General features: G+C 43.7%; 1 protein-coding gene across 1 annotated transcript; it reads left to right on the top strand.

The window, feature by feature from the left end:
* The first annotated feature begins 11,512 nt into the window (after positions 1-11,512).
* On the top strand, positions 11,513-12,916 carry LOC133914440 (protein SOB FIVE-LIKE 5-like). Its single transcript, XM_062357544.1, has 4 exons — positions 11,513-12,028; positions 12,116-12,226; positions 12,337-12,405; positions 12,526-12,916. Exons 1-4 carry the CDS (start codon positions 11,636-11,638, stop codon positions 12,559-12,561), a joined length of 609 nt encoding a protein of 202 aa, XP_062213528.1. The 5' UTR covers positions 11,513-11,635; the 3' UTR covers positions 12,562-12,916.
* Positions 12,917-23,694: the final 10,778 nt, after the last annotated feature.

Below are 23,694 nucleotides of genomic sequence, written 5' to 3'. Positions count from 1 at the left end.
TCAACCATAGATCACTGAGTTCTTGATGTCTGAAGCCATCAACTCATACAACGAGTTGCACTATAGAAACTCTAGGTTGTGAGGTTTATGTAATATGGATTGATTGAAACTTTGTAACTTTTGCGATTCTGTGATGAATTGATTGGAACTTTGTAACCTTTGCGATTCTGTGATGAAATGAGTTCTTATGTAAGTGTGTTTGTTGATATGGATTTAGATATATTACTATTGTTTGCTTGGAGAAGACGGCTGTCAAATTCTAGCTATGCTCTAAAATACAGCCAGAAAATATGACAATCCTGCAGGATAACCTACACATAAGTGACGGGTAACCTCTTCACCCATCACTTATGTTGATAACAAGGATATTCGTAACTTATGTTTTCACATAAGTGATGGGTAAAGAGGTTACCCATCACTTATGTCTTAATATAAGTGACGAATAACCTATTAACTCGTCACTTATGTCTTAATATAAGCAACGAGTAACTAGACTACCTGTCACTTATATCTTTTTCTTAGCACATGGGATATGTACGTCAGTGACAGGTCATAATTATGACACTTTACTTATAATCTCATTAGTTACATATCTTTATCCGTCACTTATAACTAGTTATTAGCGACGTGTTTAGAATAAACCCATCACCTATAACAATTATCATTTATTATCTATAGCCTTTTTTCACGTAGCCTCCGTTTAAATGGAGGCCGTTTAAATCAGTTCAAGTTCCAAGAGTTTCGAAGTCAGCTACGCTCTTCCATATAAAATATCAAAACATTACTGCGTGTTTCCTTATGCCTGCCAATTAGCGCTGCCCTGCATAACTTTTTCTGTCTCCCGCATATACAGGCGCAGTGACCCTACTGTTTATACGCATGTGCTAGCTACAAACAGAGTACACGACAAACTAACATATATGGCCGTACATATCTCGCCGTATTTCTGCAGGCCCACCGTCAACGGCCAGGACCCTCGAAATCTCAGAACCCCAATCGACGACGCTTGCATGCCTCAGTCCTGCATGCAACAGCTTAAGCTTTTCTCGTAGTAGTGTATATGACTAAGCTCGCGCGGCCGCCCGGCGACACACCTGCCGATCGGTCTCGGAAAACGACGACGCCACTTACTGGAGTTAGCTGGCCAGCGAGCGCGTGCATACGCACGTACAACATCTCAGCTGGAGATCCATCGACGAGACAAGATGCGCGCAACCAACAGGGCCTGTGTCTCGCCTGCCCCTGCCTGGTGCAATATCATATCGCATCACGAAATAAATCTCGCACATGGAAAGCCGTTAGCGTCGGTCGCGACATGACACGGAAGCGATCGATCAGAGATCCGCCACCACTCATGCCGGTCGAACAAGTTGTCGATCGCAAGCATGGATGCATGGCCCCCGGAATTCCCGTTACAGTCATGCCGCCAGCTATACATGCTTACCAAGCAGATATGTGTACGTACGACGGTACGAGTAGATAATGGTAGGTACAATGCTACGTAACCAGAGTGCCAGCTGTACGTAATTTTAAGAAGCGTCCAGAACAACGCGAGTGGGATGAGAATTTCGCGAAAACGTGAGGCGGATGCATCCAGGGACCGTAGATGGCGTTATTCGATTGTGACTTTCAGATATTTTTGATGAATGAATTAGTATAATTACATTTGCAAGTCGACATGTGACTTTTGGTGTTTGATGTGCAATTACATATCCTCACTAAAGCTCATGATGATGATGCTAGCTAGCTAAGTAGTGATATAATTTATTAGTTGTTTTACGAAAGTTTCGAGAGTTTTTTTGGGAACCCGGCAGAGTTCTGCAGTTTCTGTTAAGAAAGAATAGAAGAATTGTTTTGTACAAAGAGATTAAGAGACTTGAGGTCAGGTCAATGCCTCAATGGGCACAAAGGCAGAGCTGAGTCCTAATACCATCTCCAACAGCTCCTTTAAAACTCATCTCCTATATTTCTATAAAGGTTTCTCTAAAAAATTTCTTTTTCATATCTCTTCACTCTCCATTAAATCTTACCCCATATTTCTCATGCCAACTTCCGCACCGAAGGTATCCAGAGCTACAGTACACCCACGAAGTACTGTAGCATCGGAAATTATAGTACCCGCGAAGTACTGTAGCATTGGAAAATTGGTCTCCAGTCGATACCCTATCCGGTGGTACAGACGTAAATTTGATGGGTTACTGAAGCAGTACATAACACTGTAGCAGTACTGTTCACAGAAGCTGATAGCGGGTTCAGAGGGAGGAAAAGAGTAGTAGAAGGTAGGAAATAGGATAGCTGTTGGAGATGAAAAAAATAAAGGATGCTGTAATAGTGATAGGGGATGCTATAATATTTTTTTTAAGGATAAAAATTTGAGATAGTTGCTGGAGATGACCTCACTCTCCTATATTGAATTGTAACGGTTATCTTTGTAATGCATATTTTTCCAACGGCTATTTTTTATGGATATTTCCCAAACGGCTATATTCCCTACCATTAATTTTTCAATAGCTATATTTTGAATATTGGCTCTTCCTATGGTTCTCCTCCACCATATCACAATAAGTCGCCACAGCTTTCTCATGCAACAAGCCCTAGATTCATAGTCATCAGATGATGACGACGAACTTATTATTACTGCCACACACATATCGCATAATCAATATAAGCTTTTGAATGCACTACGTCATGGCGGTTTTGTGCCTATGCGTCAAGAAGTTCATCGCAATAGAAAAGCAAGGCATTCGAGACTACACCAAGACTACTTTTTAGATGTTCCTACCTACGGCCCAACTGTCTTCATGCGTAGGTTTTTAATGTAGTCGTGCATCTATGATCATGTATTTAGTACTATTTTTGTAATCAGTTCATATGTTTTTGTTCATGCTTTGTTGTTGATCCTCTTGCCTACAACTCATTCTTTTTTGTCGTGCAGGTTTAGAATGGCACATTCTCTATTTTTGCACATAGTGCATACGGTAGAAGACCATGATGACTATGCATAGAAAAAATGCAACTGGACATCTTGGGTTTTCTTCTTTGTAGAATATTATCGTACCATTTTTTAATGCTAGCTTATAGAGTATCAATAGATACTATAGATGATTATGTTTGTATTGAAGAAAGCACAACTATAGAGAGTCTGAAAAGGTTTGTAAAAATTATTGTTAAAATATTGGAGATGAGTGTTTGAGATCACCAAATGAGAATAATACTACTAGATTACTTGCAATTAGGGAGGCAAGATGTTTTCTGGGAATGCTAGGGTGCATAGGTTGCATGCATTAGAAGTGAAAAATTATCATGCAGTATGACAAGGTCAGTATAGTGGTCAAGTGCATGAGCCTACAATCATTCTAGAAGCCATTGCTTCACAAGCTTTGGATTTGGCATGCCATTTTGGTGTACCTGGGTCTTACAATGATATTAATGTTCTTCAATATTCCCCACTCTTTGCAAGACTAGCTAAAGGACAAGCACCAGAAGTAAATTATACCATCAATAGTCACAATTAGACAATGGAGTATTACCTTGAGGATGGCGTATGTCCTCCATGGGTGACATTTGTAAAGACAATATAATCTCCACAAGAAAATAAGCAAAAATTATTCGCACAAGCTTAATAAGCACTAAGAAAGGATTTCAAACGAGCCTTTGGAGTTCTCCTAGCTCGTTTTGCTATTGTTCATGGACCAGCTATATTTTGGGATTAGGACACACTATGGGAAATCATGACAGCTTGTGTCATCATGCGCAACATGATAATTGAAGATGAGTGAGATAAAGATGAAGACTTCTATTAGGAAGGTGTTGGCGAAACTACCAGACTATCCCATGCTCATTCGCCTGAATTGGATGAGTTTTTTCAAATTCATCACAACATTGGAAATAGGTAGACTCACAATTAGCTTCAAGATGATTTAGTCGAGCACATATGGCAATGTCATGGAGGATTGTAGTTTCTTGCAATTGTAATAATCTATTATGTACTATTTTAATCACTGCAATGTATGAAAAATGGAGATAAAATCACTGCATCAAAGGTACAATGCCAGATCAGGAGTAGGAGCACAAAGAAAGCAACAACACAATCGGCGGCACATAACTAAGACAAAAAGAAATATATCATAACAGTCGGGCTCCATTGGCACGATGGCACACACATGACATAGACATCAAGAACAACAATGGCCAGGCTTCGACATCAGCATAGTGACACGCACAGCAGAAACTCCGACATGATCGGGACACAAGCTTCAACAGCGCGCGATGACATCATGGTTGCACCAGGCCGGAGCACGGACATCAGCGGCGCATGGTTGGAGCATAGGCATGCACGAAGCGATGGCTGGTCCTCAAGCACAGAGAGTCAGAGAGCACGACACCATGATGGCTAGGCTAAGCTTGACAGTGTGGTGACATACCTCATCGATGGCGGTGATAAGGGCGATGGCCCTATACAACAGGGTCTCGGTGCTACCAGGCCTCCGGGCGGTCTCTCCTCCGGGCATCCCCATCAGTGGCGGCAGGGCAGAGAGCCACAGCCGGCTGCTAGCAGAGGCGTCACGTAGCTGCGGACGACCAACAAGGTAGAGCTTCAACCCCCTTCTATTCAGCGATGGGCGACCACAATAGGGATGGTGGCACACAGGGCCTCGACATAGGGGCTTTGGCTGGGCGTTGGCATGGCGCTCGGCAAGGGTAGCTCGGCCATAGGTGACGCAGCAGGTACAACGACATGTAGCAGGGAGCGCGCGCAAGGCATTGAAGGGTAGCTAGCAGGGAGGCGCGTGGGAGCGAGTGGGAGGCTAGAGGGATGTGAGGATAGGGGATCAAAGGGACCTGTAGATTTGGGGGATAGGGAGGCTAGTTTAGGGGATGTTTGTTTTTATTCTTATTATCGATTCTAACCAAAAACAAAAACAAAGATAAACGGTCACAGCATAAAAATTGATTCTTACCATCCACAAGTCCAGTTATACTATAAAATCACAGAATCCGTAATCTGATGGAAAAATGCTTAACGAATTATACAGACTGGATTGGATTATCACATTATAAAGCTAAAACAAATAGACTTATATAACCCATGATTTTGTACTGTACGTGCGTACATGTATCCGTCCGTCATACTCGATCGTACCGCATCAATTTTCAAATCCAAGTAGTAATCTCTAGATTAAGCTAGCCGATCCTTGTTTTTCATCCAGTGGTTTTCACGGCGAGATACTAATCTATCCGGCGCCAGGCACAGCATGTGTGTGAAAGATCGACCTAACTTGCCCACATGCATGCATGCTTGTAGGGAAATGCACATATGATCAACTGTACCAAGTGTCCCTCTACGTGTAAGTGCGCATGTACCTCCATCTGCACGCGCACACACGCTACTGTACGCGCACTGTACGTGCGACGCATGCAACCGAAAAGCTCGATCGGACAAGCTAGAGAGCTGGCCAGCGAGCGAGTCACTCCGATCCATGTGGACCGTACGAGGTCGCACGTGCAAGTTAATGTAGTGATAAAGCATGTAGTATGGGTGTGTATTACATTGCATGCATGTGGAGCCATTCAATAATTTCGCCTGCTCAGCTCGCCGTGAGCGCGCAGAGAGGCAGGCCGTGTCGTCGTCCTGGATCGCTAGCTCAGCTCGCGCGCGCGCGCGCGCTGGCGGCCTAACTGTCCCATGTCAGGTGCTCGCTGCAGACACTGCTCGCGCCCTTAACGACGGAACAGTGTCGCCCAGGTCGGCGTGGTGTCGGCGTGTCGCGACTCGCGATCGAAGTCCAGTGGCAAAGTTTGCTGGAGCCATTGTGTCGCAGATCAAAACCCGGCCCATGGATGCACATGCATCAAGATCGAGAGAGAATTATAATGGATAAGCAGTCACCCTAACCTACGCAAGTGACAGCACAACTTACCTGCAACTGTGCAACGTCGGCGGAGCCAGGTCTGAGTGGAAGGGGGAGCTGATCTCCTTCTTCCTCCTCCAGCCCTCCTCCTTCCTCCTCCAGCCCCCCTTCTTTCTTCCTCTCCCTCATTTTCTCTCTCATTTTACTACTGTTCTCTAGTATTTCCTCAGGGGCAGCACAGCGTAGGGGGGCTTGAGCCTCCAGAGCCCCCCCGGTGGATCCGCCACTGCTCTCAGGAATTTGTTTCGCACGGGGTTGGTGTCGGTAGCATGTCTTCTACTTGTCGATGAGGGTGCTTCTTGTGTAGCGAGTTGAACTATCACTACCGCATAAACAACAAAAATAAATAGAGTATCAATGATGATTTTTTTTAAAAAAATACATCACTAAAGACGATTATTAAAATAGACGTGGCTATAATATAATCAGCCGTCTCGGTGTGTTATAAGTCAGTTACGATTTTCGATATAAAACATCTGTAATAAGGCACATACAGATATTAAGAAAAACTATATAGGATGTGTCATAAAACATATATGAATATTAAGAAAAAAAATCGTCTATGGAAGATATATATGGACATTAAGAAAAACCATTTGTGATGTGAAGACACATAAGAGCAAGAACAAAAATTATCTGTGATGTAAAGACACAGACAGACAATAACAAAAATTATCTGTGATATGCCATAAGATACAAACGGATAATAATAAACCGTCTAAAAAGACACATGCGGATATTAACAAAAATTGTCTATGTGTAGCTGCGTTACAGACAAAATGTTATCTGTCTATGACAAACTTGATATCACACGTAATTTTGCAGAGATGAAAAACAAATTTATCTATGATAGGATTTAACATATAATATGTTATGAGGTAGGGCATGGCCGAATTGAAGCTATGGAAAACCTGGGCCGGGCGTACCTCGACATGCAGAAATGAAATTCTAAAGGATCAGTCCTTTCGAAAGACCTTTGCCCTAGCACAACATGTGTCATCTTCCTTCAATAAATATTTCACCATATTATTAAGTATTCTCCCAAATACGCTTTTTTGACATCGAAGTATGTTTTTCTAGAGCTTCTAAATTTTTTGCACGTGTGATACATGTCCTTTCTATTTCTCCAAGTAAATAAACGATCATAACAGATGTTAGCTCAATCCGAAAGAAATTATATGAAAACTCATATACTAACCGTTAGTTCAGAAGAAAGACGTATATATCAAGATGTCGTGAGAATCTATCTATAAAAGATAAAATAGAATTTCCTTGGCGACGTGCAAGCAAACCAGCCGAGCCGCAGTGCTCTCTGGGATCCCATGCATTGCATGCAAGTGAAGGATCTGGCTGATGCGTGTGCATGTACGCCCATTAATCACGTCCAACTGTTCTATCTGGTCCAGCAGCCCCGGCCGGGCGGCAGCTGGTAGCTGCTGCGTCCTAGCTACAGCCATATAACCTGCATGCATGTGCCCAGTTTTATACTACTAGCTGTTCGTGCCCTCCAGCGACGCATACATGCAGCACGTACATGGCAGCTCTCCGCCGCGTCCTTCGCCTGCCGCTCCCTGCAGCTTTGATCGGCGCGACTGTTCCGCTCGAGGAAGGGCTGCTGGCGAGTACGTCCAGGTCCAGCTGTCTCGTGCCCGCTGGGCGGCAGCAGATCCAGAGGTTTTACGCTGTCTCGTTCTCATGCCTCTGCATGGGGTTCAGCTCAAAAACCATGCATGCATGCATGCTGCAGTATTAATGACGTGCTGTGATGCTTGCTTTAAGATCTGTACTCGAGTACTAATCTTGACTGCATGCCAGGACAGAAATCAGGAAAAACACGCTTGCGGTCTATGTGGTGCTGCAGGATCGTGTTGGTAGTAAAAAAAATCTACCGATTCTAGTCCGATTTCTTTGTATTCGAACACATGGAGCACTGTGTTTCCAGATCTAAGCACAAAGACCCGTATTATCTCTAACCATACGCCGACGTAAGCAGCGTTTAACTGGACGTAAGCACCATCTGTTCCGTTAGCAAAAGACCCGTATTAATGGAGGCCTTAATCGAGGACATATGCATAGTCCAGCAGTCCACCATTCGTCATCGATGGACATCGGATTGGACTACATTCTCTGGACGCAACGCATGAAAAATGTCGAGCCTCCAGCGTCACATGCACAGCAGTGCAACAACATTAACTTGCTTCCTAGTCGACAATGAACGACAATGAAAATGCCCTTCATCTACCAAAAAAAAACGACTAATAACTAATACGCTTCGGTAATGTTGAGAACTGAATAGTAACTAATGTGCAGCGTGGTCAGTACCTATTGTTTTTTTTCCTATCGTGAAAGAGCGCCGCCACTAGGCTTCCAAGACATAGTAAGAAGATCATGAGCATAGATTACCAGATTCTACGGGTTGCTAGTATGGATATAAGTAGATATTTAATGGGTACTTCTCAAATTTGTTCACCACTTCGTTTTCTTTGGTAAATCTTTAATTTATTTTTGAGTTTTAGGTCAATATAATAATTAAAAGATACAAAATTTATATTCCTACCTGCTAGCGGTATGACGGCTCTAAAGCATCGCATGTTTCGCCGAGTGTTTTTCCAATCGATCGGATGTACAGCGATTCCACAAATTGTAGAATTGACACTGCCACGATCTCCATACGATGTCGGTTATTGGGCTGTGCTCGTAGTCAACGGCTCATTACTTTTTGTGGATGTCTGTTAATTGGAACTGACATTGCCACGTGAGCATCTTGCTTAGGGATAGAAATAAGAGTTGGCGTGCTCAGTTTTGGAAATTCAGTGTTGCACACTTGCATGTGCTCAAATGCAAAAAAAAAATCAGGATTCTAGTATTTCCTTTTTCAAATATTTCCAGTGTATCGTATATATATCGTTGTGTCGTCAATCTGGATATGATCAGCACTTTTCTGTGCATTAAATTGGCCAGTTACGCTTGGGCTAATCAGATCAGCCATAAAAGAAGGCGTGTCTAAGAAAAGATTAGTCAAGTTGGATCAGCGTGTGCGAAAAGAGGTTGAAGCATACTAGTAGCGTGAGCTGGGCACGGCTTTTCGATCGGACACCAAATTAAGTCGCTAAACATGTGAACTGAGAGTACCTTAAAAGGGTTTTGTGGTGAAACCTGTCTACCCAATTTTGAGTTATAGATTTTGTACGGATACTCATATTTTCTTAAGATTAAAATTAAAAATGAACAGTATATACATATATGGATATATTTAGGGTGTGATTGTTTACCCGTATATATAGATGGATTCTGACTCGGTGGATGCGTATAATCTTAAAAAGAAACGTGTTTGATTATCTACATGTACTGTTACAGTCTGGTCCTACGGATACAAATGTATACCCGCAGCCTGATCTGATAGATGCAGGCTTCTGCATCCACTCATACAAACAGAATCACTTATCAGTGTCATAAAATCACCTACATACGTGCAACCCATCAGAATCTTATAGGACATTTGGTTGCCTGTATGAGGCTCGGCCAGGCTTGTGGGATGCAGGTTACTGGTGCTTAGTTGCTTGGATGGTTACTTAGGCCTGGCTCACCGGGTGCAAAAATATTATTTTAGCCTGGCTCTACGGGACCAAAAATTATTTTCGTTCCTTCATAGCCAGGCTGCGGGATGCAGACATGTTGTCAGTTAATGATGGTATTAATATATAATTAGCAAGGATTAACTCATATTAGTATATTTTAAATTGGATTAAGGCTTAATATGACTATAGAGTGTATTTATGCAAAATAAACATCATGTTAACACTTGTTTTTTATTTCAATCTCATACAACATATACTCATGCGGGCAACAAAATACTATCTCTTTTTGGCCAAGCTAAGTACATATAGCCAACCAAACAAATAGCACTGCATGCACATAGCTTGACTCAAATGAGGCTGACTCAATAAATACGAGTCAAAGTAGGGTATGCGAGCAACCAAATAGATCCTTAGCTCTTACATCTGCTCATACAATATCAGATTCAGTCAATCGAACAGAAACTCAATACATTATATCTAGACAGATATAACCAACAAAACACTCTTTTTTTTACAAATATAACTCAACTCAACGTATTTCCCTTAACCTACATATACTATCTATACAGACAACACCCTATGCGAATAACAAATTATACCCTCAGTGATCAAAGTGTATGCTCACGCTTCATGAGATTAGCCCACCAATCTGGTCCGAACATGTGTTAAGACGTACACAGGAGTGTTTGTGAATGTGAGTTTAATGTGCGTGCGTGAACACGTGTCTGTCTAAAAAAATCACAAAATCTGGCCAGATCCTAAGCTCTGCACCAGGTTGGGCCGAGAGGGTCCATTCTGTTCCCCTGCTTAATTTGCAGGCGCGCGTTTTCTTCTTGTCGTGTTCTCTCCCGCGTCTTCAAGTGATCTCTGCTCGATCAAAGCTGGCTCTCGTGGTTTACTCGAATTGCAATGTACGTTCACTAGCAGAGATTCATAAAGTCGTATTGATGCTCACCAACTAACAAAATTTGGAAGCAGAGGCTCTCGAGTGGAAGTTACCCCGATGTGGCGATGTCACGCTTGGATCTACGAACGTATTACTACCATGTAGGTAACTTCACTTTTAGCTTTGAGATGTGCACGGGCAAGTTGTAACTGTCATGGCCTACAAATCACCAGTTCTGTTTTTCACGGCCCTACTCTTCCTCTTCTTGAGTCTTGATACTGTCATATATATGGTGATATACCTTTTATAAAACCAAAACAATCACTAAGATATGATATTCTGTAAACACGCTGAGAAAGGTTACTTTCGCAAGGAAAACCGACTCTAGACCACAGTGGATTCAGCATGAACACACGCGTTGTCAGATCCGTCCCGTGCACGTACGCCGAACACGAGCAAACCTCCCACAGGTCACCACCTGAATTCCTACCTGATCGAGAGGTGATCCATCGCACGTACGCCCGGTGGACGGGCATCGCGCGGCGCATGGCTCAGGTGAAAACGAGACACTGGACGCGCGGGCGGATGGGCATTTTGGCTGTGCGGCACGGCGCGGTACCCACGCGGGACAATCCGGGCACTGTGGAGCTGGCACCAACCACCGCGCGTTGCCCCCGGATCCCCCTCCAAGCTCCAGAGGCGTACAGCCTAGCCCGCACCACGCGCGTCGGGCGTAGCGGCCGTACGGCTGGGTTGGTTCGGCACAGGAAGAGTAGATAGAGATGGGGACGGCGGAGTCAGACCAGACGACCGAGGCCGGCGTGGTGAGGCACCGCGGCGCTTGGCACCCCGTCACGGGATTCGCGCGGACCACGTAACAGTGGCGTACTGGCGTCCGTCCCGCAAGGCCGCGACGGGGTCCGTCCACTCCCCTGCCTCGCTGTCCCGCACGTGGTCGTCTCCCGCGCCGCCTCTTTCTCGCCGACGCTGGGCCCCCGTGCCACATCCTCCACCTGTCAGTGAGATCGATGCACTCTGCCGTCACGTCCGCCGGGGCCTCCCGTCTCGCATCGCATCCCCCCTCTCCTCGCCTCCTACTTAGTACCGCGGCGCTAACACCTAATTAGTCTACTTGACTCCTGCTGCCACTGCAGCTTGCTCGTGAGGAATTCGTTGGCGGTGGACTGCTGGTAGTGGTAGAGAGTAGACAGACAGAGACGCCGCGGTCTGCGGCATTGTTCGAGGGGAGCGCCGGGGTGATGCTGGTGGGCATGGACGGGGAGCTGGAGATGGCGGCGGCGAGCTCCGAGTACAGCGGAGGCTGCCAGTCCGGCTGGACCACCTACCTCGACGACCACTCCTCCTACTCCTGCGGCACCGCTCGGCTCCACGGCAAGGCGCAGCAGCCGTACTACTGCGAGTACTACTCGGAGGAGGACGACCTGTCCATGATTTCCGACGCCTCCTCCGGCCCGCGACAGCAGAGCTCCGCCGGCAATGACGTGGAAGGTGGCGCCGCCGCGCACGCCAATGCGGAGAGGAGAGGGAGGCGGGAGGAGGCCGCCGCGGCGAGGCGGCAGAGCAAGAGGGCAGCCGCCGCGGCTCTGCTCGAAGACACGGCCAGCTCGCCGGCCTTCTTCAGCTACTCCAAGGTACGTGGCGTGTCCATGCCCTGCACGTGCGCTTCTTGTTTCCTTCCTCCCTTGCCATGGTTGCTCATGCGCGTTTGCTATTTGCAGGCGATGAGCTCGGGAGAGGCCAATGGCTACGGCAACGCGGATGCCCCGATGATGGAGATCGGCAATGCGGCCGACTTCTCCTGCGCCTTCTCCGCCACGTCGGGCTTCAAGGTCTGCCACTGTTCACAACAGTCAAGCTCGAATTTGGTGAATGTGTCACGCTCTTCGTTTGTGCTTATGGCCGTGACAAATTTGCTTGTGCATTTTTCCTATTTTTGCAGTCTCCTTTGGGCGGCTACCTGCAAATGCAGTACTCCCCGGCGCCTGTCAAGCCGATGCCCACCAGACAAGTGAGCATTCCTTCCAACATGCTGCTCTGTTTCTTGTTCAGACAAACAGAGTCATAAATTCTCGTACTGATTTATACGTAGTCTTACCAAAACAAAATGGTCTGTATGCTATTCTTGCAGGTGTGCATAGATGGGGTTGAGAAGAAGAGGTGGTGACTGTTGAGTGCCGAGGAGCTCTTGCTGATGCTGGTTTTTCGAAGGATGTTCATGGCATGCTCCGCTCTGCTCTGTTCTTGGGAGCAAGAGGAAATGGGCAGCTAGAGTGTGTTTGAAAGCCTTCAGATTTCTTAAGAGATCTTTCCATTAATCCCCATCTGTTTTGTCATCTCTCTCCCTTCTGTGTTTCACTGTGACTCTACCCCTGTTCCTCCCAATCTGTAGTTAGTATCCCACTTGTTAGCATGTCATTGCAGTGGGAAACAACAACCTGAGGCAAAACAAGCGCGCGAACGTGAAATCTCTTTTGCACCTCGCAGTCATACGCTACTGCTTTGTCACTGTGAATGTGATCCAGTACTAGTATGCTACTATCTTTTTCGTGTGACGCCTGCCCCTGTTTCACAAACGTTGACCTCAACCGCCCCGGGCTACCAGCACATGATCTTGAGCCGATAGAATCGTCCGATTTTTTTTTAAATACTATTATTTTATCAAAAAAATGCAAAATATTATTTAACTTAGAAAACTATAGAATCGACATTACCATTATTGACTTAGTCGGTAATTGGAGTGATGACTATTCCATTATCAACAATCGGATAGCATATCGACAGTTAGATAGCCGATATGTCTAGTGAATCGAACCTCAAAGACCTCATACATATGATATTTAAAGAAAAAAATCATTATTTTTTCATATGATCTTAAATAAAGATAATCTTTATATTTAAATTGCACCTATCGACGACATCTACAACTATTTGCCCAAAAGTTGCTAGAAATTTTAGATCTAATTTATCTATCCATTTTTTAGACATTTAACAGATTCAAAAGAAAATGGTGTTCAACTATGAAATTGTAGATATCATTGATAGATACATTTTTTTATAAAAATTATCTCCATTCAAAATAATATAAAAAAGTTATGCTTTTTTCATATCATCCGCAAGACACAGACCTGTCGACGCCGATAGGAGCTCTACTCACCTCCAAGTGTGCTCCAAATGAGCACTCTAATTGCCTATAACACCCTAGTCGATAATTGAAGGGTTGACTGACACTTATTTTTTATAACTTTTTCATTTTAAATAATATTTTTTGTATTTTCCAAATAAATTAATATTATTCAAAAAAATCTAGAATTGTCTGCCGCTCTCTTCTAGATATTTGCAACAGAAGATTCAGAGCAACTCGCGCCATGAATACCTGCCAACCAACCTGCGAGAGTGCCACTGCCATTATCCTCGAAATAACCTTAGGACCAGCCTGGATAGCTTACACGACGCTGGACCTCTAAGCTGCTGCTGCTACTCCACTAAACAACAAAGATTTCAGATTTCATTCGTGCTATCTTTTTTCTTTAATCCGTGCAGCGTTTTTTTTTAATTGCCCTGGCTAGTGGCCATGCATGCCCTTGTCGTGTGTGATCCTACCAAAAGGAAGCGGCACGATTCATAGTATTCAAAATGCGGGCGAGGCCCCACAGATGCCAAGTTGGAAGCGACGAGGCTTCAGTGCTAGCAGCCAGCCAGCCAGCATGGCGAGGGAGTTTGTAGCTCAGGGCGCGTACTGCTCAAGCACAAGATCTCTCTGGCGAATTCTTTAAAGCGGCGAAACGGCATGTGCGCGGCAAGTACTTGTGTCCGCGCCGGGTCCATTGCCCTAGCGCACGGTTCCAGTAAGAAACAAACCGGCGAAAGCCCCGGGGCTGCGTAACTGCACTCTGCACTCGGCGAGCCCTCCCGCGCGCCTCATTGGCCGTTGCCAGCGGGTCAAGCGCTCGGTTCAATCCGTGTGTCGCCACCTGCCGCGACGCCCGGCGCCGAGGCAAATCCCACCGCCCTCGTGTCTCGTCAGCCGTCCGTCCCGGCAGGCTCCGGCCAGAGGGAGCGTCACCATTTTCTTTCGCGAAACCAATGCAGCCCCACCGAACAAGCGATATTTACCAGCACCTCTCGTGATGCCATGGCACGTTTACCTGAGATGAAAATTGCAGTGCGGCATTAGCATTGCAGCAAGTGGAAAGCATCCTTCGTTGTGCTTGCTCCTACTGTTCAGAACATACTTTCTGCAGCTCTGCTGCCGCTATTCCATCCGATATCCTGTTACTGAGGGAGTATATTTACAGTTTTGTCATTTATAAGTATATATGGGAACATGGTGGCCTTCAAAGCATTGCATTGGTATGGTGACTGATGATCCTTTGTTTGTTTTCTTTTCCTTTCTCCTCCCCCTCTTTCTCTCTTTCTGGTTTGCCCAGAAGGACGGCCGAGTGCATGCAGAGATAAATAATCGAGAGCAGCAAGCAGTTCGAACGGGGAGGAAGAGCCGAAGGGTGCCCTACTGCCATTTCCGTGATGTGCTCGTACGCATGGTCACTCTCAGAACCAGGGTGCGTGGCCTAAAGCCAACTCCAACAGAGATAGCATCTGTACCTTTTCTTCCTACTACAGTAAAATACCTCTTCCTTCACACCGTATCCCTCTCCAACAGATGCCCCAAATCAACTTTTCTGCTGCTACAGTAATACGGCCGGGACGAAGTATCCGGCAAATTTGCTACCTACTGTAGCATGCCTATGCACATGGGTCCCGGAGGAAGAGGAGAGTAATAAAAGTTAGAAAATATGATGTCTGTTGGAGATGAAAAAAATAAAAGATGCTGTAATAGTGTTAGAAAATACTATAATAGTGTTATAGGGTGTGAATTTTTAGAGTTTTTGTTAAAAATGGGCTAAGGCTAGCAAGCGAGGCAGCGAGTGACGAGATGAGTGGCTTCTTAATGTGGCAATGTGCAGGGCGTATCACAGTGGCGTCAGGGGTTTGAAGTGGCGGTTTCCACAATGGGGGATGCCGACCCTGTTGGGTCAGAAAGGATGGGGCAGGATTGTTCACATCGCGCGTATGATACGTGCAACAGCTAGGCCGGCTGCACTGGTCTCGCTGGCGATGATGGCGCGCCAGCAGTCATGATCGATCTCGAGCCGTACCGCGTCACCGGGATCTGTGCGTCGTTTGAAATCCTTTTGATTCCTTTCAGCTGCTGCTGCACATTTCCATCCACCTTTCGCTGCTAGGGTTGCTATTTGAAGGAAACAAGGTAGCAGCCGCCTACAGGGACTGCGAAAGCAAAATGCTGGAGTATCTTGGAGTGGCGCCACAAAGGAGTGGCACGGTAAATAAAAGCCGCTGGTCTCGTCGCACAGTTTCAGTTGGCGCCGGAGGCAGCAGCGCTGTCCGTGAATCTGAGGACACGGTTATTACTAGTTCACTCCTTCATTTACTCCGCCAACGCTGGTGCCCGCGCTCAAGCGGCAGGAGGCACACAACACAGCCTGCATACAGTACCCACCAGTGCTGCACCTACTACCGAGAGTGCATCTATGGACGCGTGATAGGAGTATTTATACTACCAGCATACACACTGTTGGGCGTTGAATTGCCTCATTTATACGAGCGCGGCGTACGTAGGAGTATTCAAGTGACATCGTGCCTCGCCATATGCTGCTGCCGCCGATCACAGCAGGAGTCAACTCGACTTCTGAGTATCTGGCAGCGTATGGTTAATGCAAATGAATAGGGGTTTCTGTGTAAAGGCAGCGCCTTGAGACCTGGATCGTACATGCACTGACAAAGGTTTTTGTGTATCCTAGTCCCAGCTGTTGTTTTCATTCAATCGGTGGAGCTACAGGTTCATCTTGGAACAGAAACTTGATTTTTACAGTTCATTGCTGCACCATACATATATACAGTTGAAATGAAATTGTCTGGTCCAGAAATCTAGAAAGAGTGAAAAAGAAGAACAGGAGAGGAACTGGAGTTCCAAAGGATGGACCAAGACATCCCATGCACAGTGCGATAAGATTCCTGCCACATTCCCGCCAATGCTTCCAATTTACAATGCGTTGCACATCCAAGGCTGTCCCCCAGCTTGAATCCATCCTGGGGGTAAGTTGCATTCATAGCAGCCAGCCAGGCACTAGAATATGACAGCCAAAAGGGACGGAGACAGGGGGCAGCAAGGGGCCAGGCCCCCCATGCTTACGTAGTCCCCCGTATATATTATATAGACACACTAAATAACTTAAGAGTTAATTGTTATATAAACTCATTATATCTATTATATATGTTCTGAATATTATATTTTTAAATATATTTTAAGTATTATATGTAACAAAGTATAATTTACTACATATTGTTATTGTGAATACAGTAACAAAGCGTTTTTTCTTACCAAACTTTATTAATTTTAAAATAGTTGTCCTTAATGACTATGATTTATGTTATATTGTTCTACTCTTTATCGACACGAGCTCTATTTATTTCCTATTATATATATTTTTTAGCAACTTCTATGGTAGACCAATATCAATTAGAAAAAAAAACATCAAGATGTTGAATGGATAGATATCATTATTTATTATAGAAAATATCATACATTTGCTACTATGAGCGAATTTGTGTATAAATAAGAAAAAAATATGTTTTAGATTGATTATGAAATATGGATTCATTGCAACACATGTATTATGTTTTTCTAAAAATAAAAATATATTAATCAATATTAAGAGGAAATTATATTTTTATAAAGATCAATTTAATAGTTTGTAGAACTAATTTAAAGTTGTCTCTCCTCACCCCAATCGTGCAATATTAGCTCCGCCCCTCTTTATCTTCAATCCGTGTCTCCAAGAAGCGGAAAACCAGCACGGTAGCAACGCAAATATGGATAGGTACGGATGCATCTGTTTTTTAGCTTTGTACCATGCTGTTGATTCTGAAAGTAAATTTTATAGGATTGGATCCTACGAAAGACTTTTTTCTATATGATGACATATGTCACTTCTCTCTCCTCTTCAAGTTAACCGTTGGATCAGAGGATATATGATTAGATCATAGTCTCACGAATATCTTTTATAGAAAAATCTTATAAAATTTGTTTCCATTAATTCTGCCTCGCATGACAGATACTCTGAGCAGTTCTACTGTTGGAGTTGCGGCAATATTCGAGCGTTGAGACCCAAGATAAGGGTCTGGAAAGTGACTGAAACTATGGAGCGTCCAGTGTGAGTGCTCCCCACTCGCCAGTCGATTGAATTTCCTGCACGATCAAGACTCCCAACCACTTGAATCACAGGGTCTTGGAGACAGTTTTGTGAACTGCTGCAGGGACAATATAGCTGCATCTAGCCCTACCTTTTGTGTTGTGTCAATTCCCAATCCTATCCGAATCGTGGACATAATCATTTCATGCCCACTCAAGATGCACGCACACATGTATGGAGATGAACAGTGAGCAGAGCACAGAGCATGGGAAGATGCAATACCTGCCTAACTGCCAATCATGGTGAGTGACAGCAACATTTAGAAACAAGTTAAAATATATTTTAATTTATATATAACGAGTGATCGGTAAGATTGTCGATTTAGTTTGTAGATTATTTAAGCTTTGTTTGAATATTTTGATTATAGATTAATTGGAGTTGGAGTTGAAGAAAAATATGTCTACATGTCTCATGGTGTGCTGGTAACAGATGTAATATGGTGGTAGTCGATGGGTGATCAGGCTAAGCCGGTGCTTGGTGCCGGACGATCAAGGAGGCCGGATAGAATTAATGGTGATCCTAATTGTACATGTGGAGGTCAAACAAAGCATGAAACGGAGGATGAATACGGTGTGTTAATAAAATCAAGCGAAAGAGATATTATGTCAGTGCAAGTGATAAGGTGGCTCAAGAGATCGGGAGCGGGAGAGACTTGTCGACGGCCAGAATCACAAGACGGATCACACATGTCGACATCAGAGCGCTGGCTTAAGGTGTAAGCTAGTAACGAGTTACGTTTTGAGAAGCGTGTAGAGGGTTTCACGGTTGGAACTCAAAACTGTGGAAGGATTGGAGAAGTATGTGGCACAATCGTGAAGCTTACGTTAAGACGAAGCTAAATCGTGAAGGCACCACTGTTGTTCGATGGACAGAGCAAGAAATTGACTAAAATACCCTTGGTGGTAGGCAAGGGAGTGGTATTTTGGTAATAAGTTAGGAATCTTATGAATCAAGTGTTCTAGTCATATAAATAGATGAGGAGGGCTATGAGATAGTTTGAACCAACCACTTGAGCTTTTTGTGCCACCTATTTGAGAGTCTAGTGCTAGAATTTTAAAGGAGAAAAAGATGAGTGGTTAGCTTATGTAATAGGTGAGAGTTTTTATGAGAAAAATCTTTATAATCCTCTTAAAATAGGGTAGGCCTCTATGAGTAATGAAGTTTATGTTTTTTCATATACTTGAATTCTCCTCTTTTTAGTCTCTCTCTATTGGTTCACTTGCAAGTTTGCAAGTTTTTCTTTTTCGGTTGTGATTTTCTTCTTCTTTTTGAGCTGTAATTTTTTCACCTTTGTGAAGTAATTCTTCTTATTGCTAGAGACATAAACATTCATATAATCATGTATTTGAGAGTGTCTTGAATCAACTTGCCTCTAGACCATCAACTTGGAGAGTTGTTTCTTTCGGTGACTATCTTTTTGCTTTGTTATTCATTCAAGTTTCAAGTTTTTATGCACAAAGACATATAAAATTATCTTAAATAGAGCCTATAGTTCATATTCCATCAATAGAGTCATATTGTCTTGTAACTTTCTTTCTCGCTTTATCTCTCTAAAGTTGATGCTTCCGTTTGTGTATTTTTTAGAAGCGTTAGGTGAACAAAGAGTATATCATCTATTTTGTAAGAAATTTGTAAGGTGACTATTCATCCTCCTCTAGTTACCTATCTCGGTCCTACAATTTGTATCAGAGCCAATTTGATCACTTATTGACCTTAACCAGCTTTGTGATCCTTAGGCGACAATAGAGTGAAGTGGAAAAATTCCGTTCTTCGACGGTCGAAAATTTTTGTACTGGAATGTGCTCATGGAGGATTATCTTCTAAGCCAAAGAAGTGAAATATGGGAGATTATGAACTCCAACTATGTGACTCTTGTTTCTCATTTTTCTCTAGCCAGATTGAACAATATGATACCAATAACAAGGCTCGTAATATATTATTCACTAGCCTGAGTCGTAATGAGTTTGACAGAGTTCAACACCTCTGTACTGCTAGCGAGATCTAGTCTCTCTTAGTGTCTTTCATGAGGGCACTAACCAGATCAAGGCCAGGCGCCAGAGTATGTACAACCAGGAATACCATATGTTCATACAGAATCTTGAAGAGTCTTTGGATGCTATGTTTGCTCGTTTTGATGGAATTATTAGCAACCTTAGATCCATTAGTGTTTTGCCATATTCTGACCATGAGAGAGCAATCAAGCTTCTTCATGGTGGCAATCGGCGACACTGACACCTTTTCAAGTGAGGAGGAGAGCTCAGAGGAATAGGAACCGCAAGTAAAGAGTAAGAAGAAAGTCAAGGACTTCACCGGCCTCTGTTTCATGGTGGATGATAATGATAATGACAACGACTCCGAGCTTGATCCTTCTAAGATATTGCATTCCTACGACCAGCTTTCCATCCAAGTCGATACCTTGAATGATGCTCTTGTTAGTTAGGATATGTTACTTAAAAATTTTTTGTATGAGTTGAATGATCTTAGGCCTAAGTATGATTTTGTGTCTACTGAACATGCATTGCTTAGGTCTAGACCTGATATTGAAGAGTGTGAGAGTTGTTTGATTATCATGGCTGAACTTGCTGAGCTTCAAAATGTACATGCTCAAGTTGCCAGTCGGTTTGAGAGTGCCGAGAGGAAGCTCTTTGAGGAGTCTAGGTCTACTCTCTTTTGCTTACAAAGGATGTTGAACTGAAAGATAAGGGCCTTAAGGAGCTACAATTTAGGTTGGAGAGTGCTGGATGTTCGAAAGATGTGCAGCCGAACTGTTCCACCTGCATAATCTTTTAGGACAAGCTCAACTGTGTTAGAGGTCAAGTTCAAAAGCTTTTAACTAAAAATGAATATTTCCTTTCTCTTATGGAGAAGTGCTCATAAGGCAAGGATATTGGCCAAGACCAAGATGTGTGCCAATAAGGCTAGATTAGCTTTGGGTTTAGACTTTAAGAGAGTTGCTTACACCAGTCCTGATAAGACTGTTTTCACCACACCCACTATCCTAGAGTCTGAGAAAGCCAAGATCAATGCTGCACAGCCTATGCCAGAAAAGAACAAGCACATACCACAAATCAAGAAGAGAGAGCTTCCAAAGACACAGAACAAGAAAGCTCCTCAGCCTAAAAAGAAAGCCCCCATGACAAAACCTAGATTGATCCCTGAGAGACGATATGTGTGCACTTACTATCAGAGAGAGGTCCACCTAGTTAGATTTTACTTTCGCCATAGGAGAGATGAGCGGTGTGAGTGGGAGTGTAGTACCAAGGATATGTATCGTCCCTTTTTTGGTGTACATGAGCCTTTTTCTCACTCTCGCTCACGAGTTTCTGACACTCTTCAGTTCTCCTCTAGAGGCATTGCCTGGCATGGATTTTACCACGACTCATATGGTTTTGGTCCACGTGTAAGAGGCTTTGAGCCACAGCGCTTAGGCGAACCACATTTTTCTCATCATGGTACTCGCCCCCAGCATGTTGGTGTTAAGTTGCATGCACTAGTATTTTTGCTCCAGCACGGATGACCCAATACTAGATTCTCAAGAGGTTTTTGACTAACCCTAGTACTGAGTCATCCACATTCTATTCTTCTCATATGTAGGTGGCAGATGGAGGCCTGGAGAACAAGTGGCTCATCGACTCTGGTTGTTCGCGCCGCATGACTGGAGATTCATCATAGTTGTTCATCCTCACCCCAACAAAGTATCACAAGTATATCACATTCGGAGATGATCGGAAAAGTAGAGTGAAGGCCAAAGGAACGTTAAAGGTAACTGAGAGTTTCACTCTCAAAGATACGATTTTAGTTGAGCATATGGGATACAACTTGATTTCTGTATCTCAGTTGCTTGGTGAGGACTTGGAAGTGCGCTTTAAGTGCGATACTTCTCGAGTTCTTAATTTTTCTGACGCTTTTATTTGCAAGATTTCTCAAGTTGGGAGGGGTGGAGCTGATTTTTTTGAGTCTTCTGGTTCTTCTCAGTGTTTAATTGTCCAACCTTCTTCTGAGCTTTGGATGTGGCATAGGAGACTAAGGCACACGAGCTTTGATTTGCTTACTCGTTTGAGTGCTCTAGGTTTGATCCGAGAATTTCCTAAGCTCAAGTTTGAGAAGGACCTTTTTGTGCTCCTTGTCAGCATGGCAAGATGATTGCTGCTCCTCACCCACTAGTCAATATGGTGATGACTGAACGACCGGTAGAACTTCTCTATATGGACACCGTTGGTCCTTCCTGGGTCCGTTCTGCGGGTGAAAAGTGGTATGTACTTGTTATTGTTAACAATTACTCTCTCTACTCTTGAGTCTTCTTTCTTGCATGCAAGGATGAAGTGTTCTCACACTTTCGAAGCTTAGCTTTGAGGTTGTTCAAATAACTCCTAGGCGCATTGAAAGCAATTCGCAGTTATAATGGCACTGAGTTTAATAATTATCTCTTTGATGCTTTCTACCTTGAATATGGCATTGAACATCAATTTTCTACCCTACGCGTTGCTCAGTAGAATGGCGTAATTGAAAGAAAGAACAATACTTTGGTGAAGATGGCTATGACGATGCTCGATGAGCATAGGACTCCTAAGAAGTTTTGGGCTGAGGATATTAGCATAACATGCTACATCTCAAATCGGATTTTCTTGCGCTCGATTTTAAATTTAACGTCTTATGAGTTGCACTTTGAGAGAAAGCCAAAGGTTTCACATTTAAGAGTTTTCAGTTGTTGGTGTTTCATTCTAAAACATGGTAATCTTAACAAGTTCAAGTCGCGTTCTTTCGATGACATTTTCTTGGAATATTCTCTTCATAGTCATGCTTACAAGTTCTATAATTTTGACACTAATACCATCACAGAATCATGTGATGTGACTTTTGATGAAACGACCCCCTATGCCAGTTCTATATTTGAGTGTGCAAACGATCAGGAGATGAGCAAGAGCATCTTCGTAGATGGTGACCTTCCAGCTCTCGGTGATGACGAGGATGATCCACTACTTCCCTCAATGACACCTGCTCTAAAGCTGACTCCTACTTCTACTCTTGCAGAGAGTCCTGTAGCCTGTACATCCACTTCAGCTGCTCTCGAGCCTGCACCAGTTGTGTTTGAGGGGGAGGTTCTCTCATGGTGTGAGGCCCCTCAACACATTCAGTGGTGACATACCCCATACATGATGATCGAAAATCTCGATGAGAGGTGGTCCAAGTCCGCTTCTTATGCTCATTTTACTAATTCTGCATTCGTTGCTTCTTTGGAGCTCCATAATGTTGGACATGCTTAATCTGATTCAAATTGGTCAATGCCATGCTTGAAAAGTTAGAAAACTTTGAGAGAAACCAAGTTTAGGTCCTTGTAGAGCCAATCTGATTCAAATTGGGTCAATGCCATGCTTGAAAAGTTAGAAAACTTTGAGAAAAACCAAGTTTAGGTCCTTGTAGAGCCACCTCCCAATGTTCACACTATATGCACAAAATGGGTTTTAAAAACAAACAAGGGGATGAGTCTGTAGTGAGAAATAAGGCTAGACTACTAGCTCAGGGTTCAAATCAAATAGAGGGGATAGACTTCGGAGAGACCTTTGCACTGGTATCTAGTATAGAAGCCATTAGGATTCTTCTTACTTTTGCGGTATCCCAGGGTTTAAAGTTGTATCAAATGGATGTCAAGAGTGTGTTCTAAATGGTTTCATATAGGAAGAGGTCTATGTCAAGTAACCCTCAGGCTTTGAACACACCAAATACCCACATAAAGTATACAAGCTTTAGAAAGCTTTATTTTGGCTTAAGAAAGACTTGGTATGATTGGCTTATGTCTTTCTTGTTAGAGCATGGGTATATCATGAGGTTGATTGATAAAACTTTATTCACTCTCAGGCATGGCAAAGGTTTGCTACTTGTTCAGATTTACATGGATGATATCATTTTTTGTAGCTCTTCTCATGCATCTATGACCAAATTTGCAGAAACTATGAGTAGAGAGTTCGAGATGTCGATGATGGGCGAGCTCAACTTCTTCCTTAGACTTCAAATCAAGAAAATCAAGC

The sequence above is a fragment of the Phragmites australis genome, chromosome 4 (genome assembly GCF_958298935.1).
Source record: "Phragmites australis chromosome 4, lpPhrAust1.1, whole genome shotgun sequence".
In the NCBI taxonomy this organism is placed as follows: domain Eukaryota; kingdom Viridiplantae; phylum Streptophyta; class Magnoliopsida; order Poales; family Poaceae; genus Phragmites; species Phragmites australis.
This window is presented reverse-complemented; position numbering and strand designations above follow the sequence as displayed.

Bases quoted from the DNA above. Each gene is read 5' to 3' on its own strand.
- LOC133914440 (XM_062357544.1), top strand. From the start codon at position 11,636: ATGCTGGTGGGCATGGACGGGGAGCTGGAGATGGCGGCGGCGAGCTCC. The intron at 12,029-12,115 runs GTACGTGGCGTG...TGCTATTTGCAG, and splicing joins CCTTCTTCAGCTACTCCAAG to GCGATGAGCTCGGGAGAGGC. The intron at 12,227-12,336 runs GTCTGCCACTGT...CTATTTTTGCAG, and splicing joins CCGCCACGTCGGGCTTCAAG to TCTCCTTTGGGCGGCTACCT.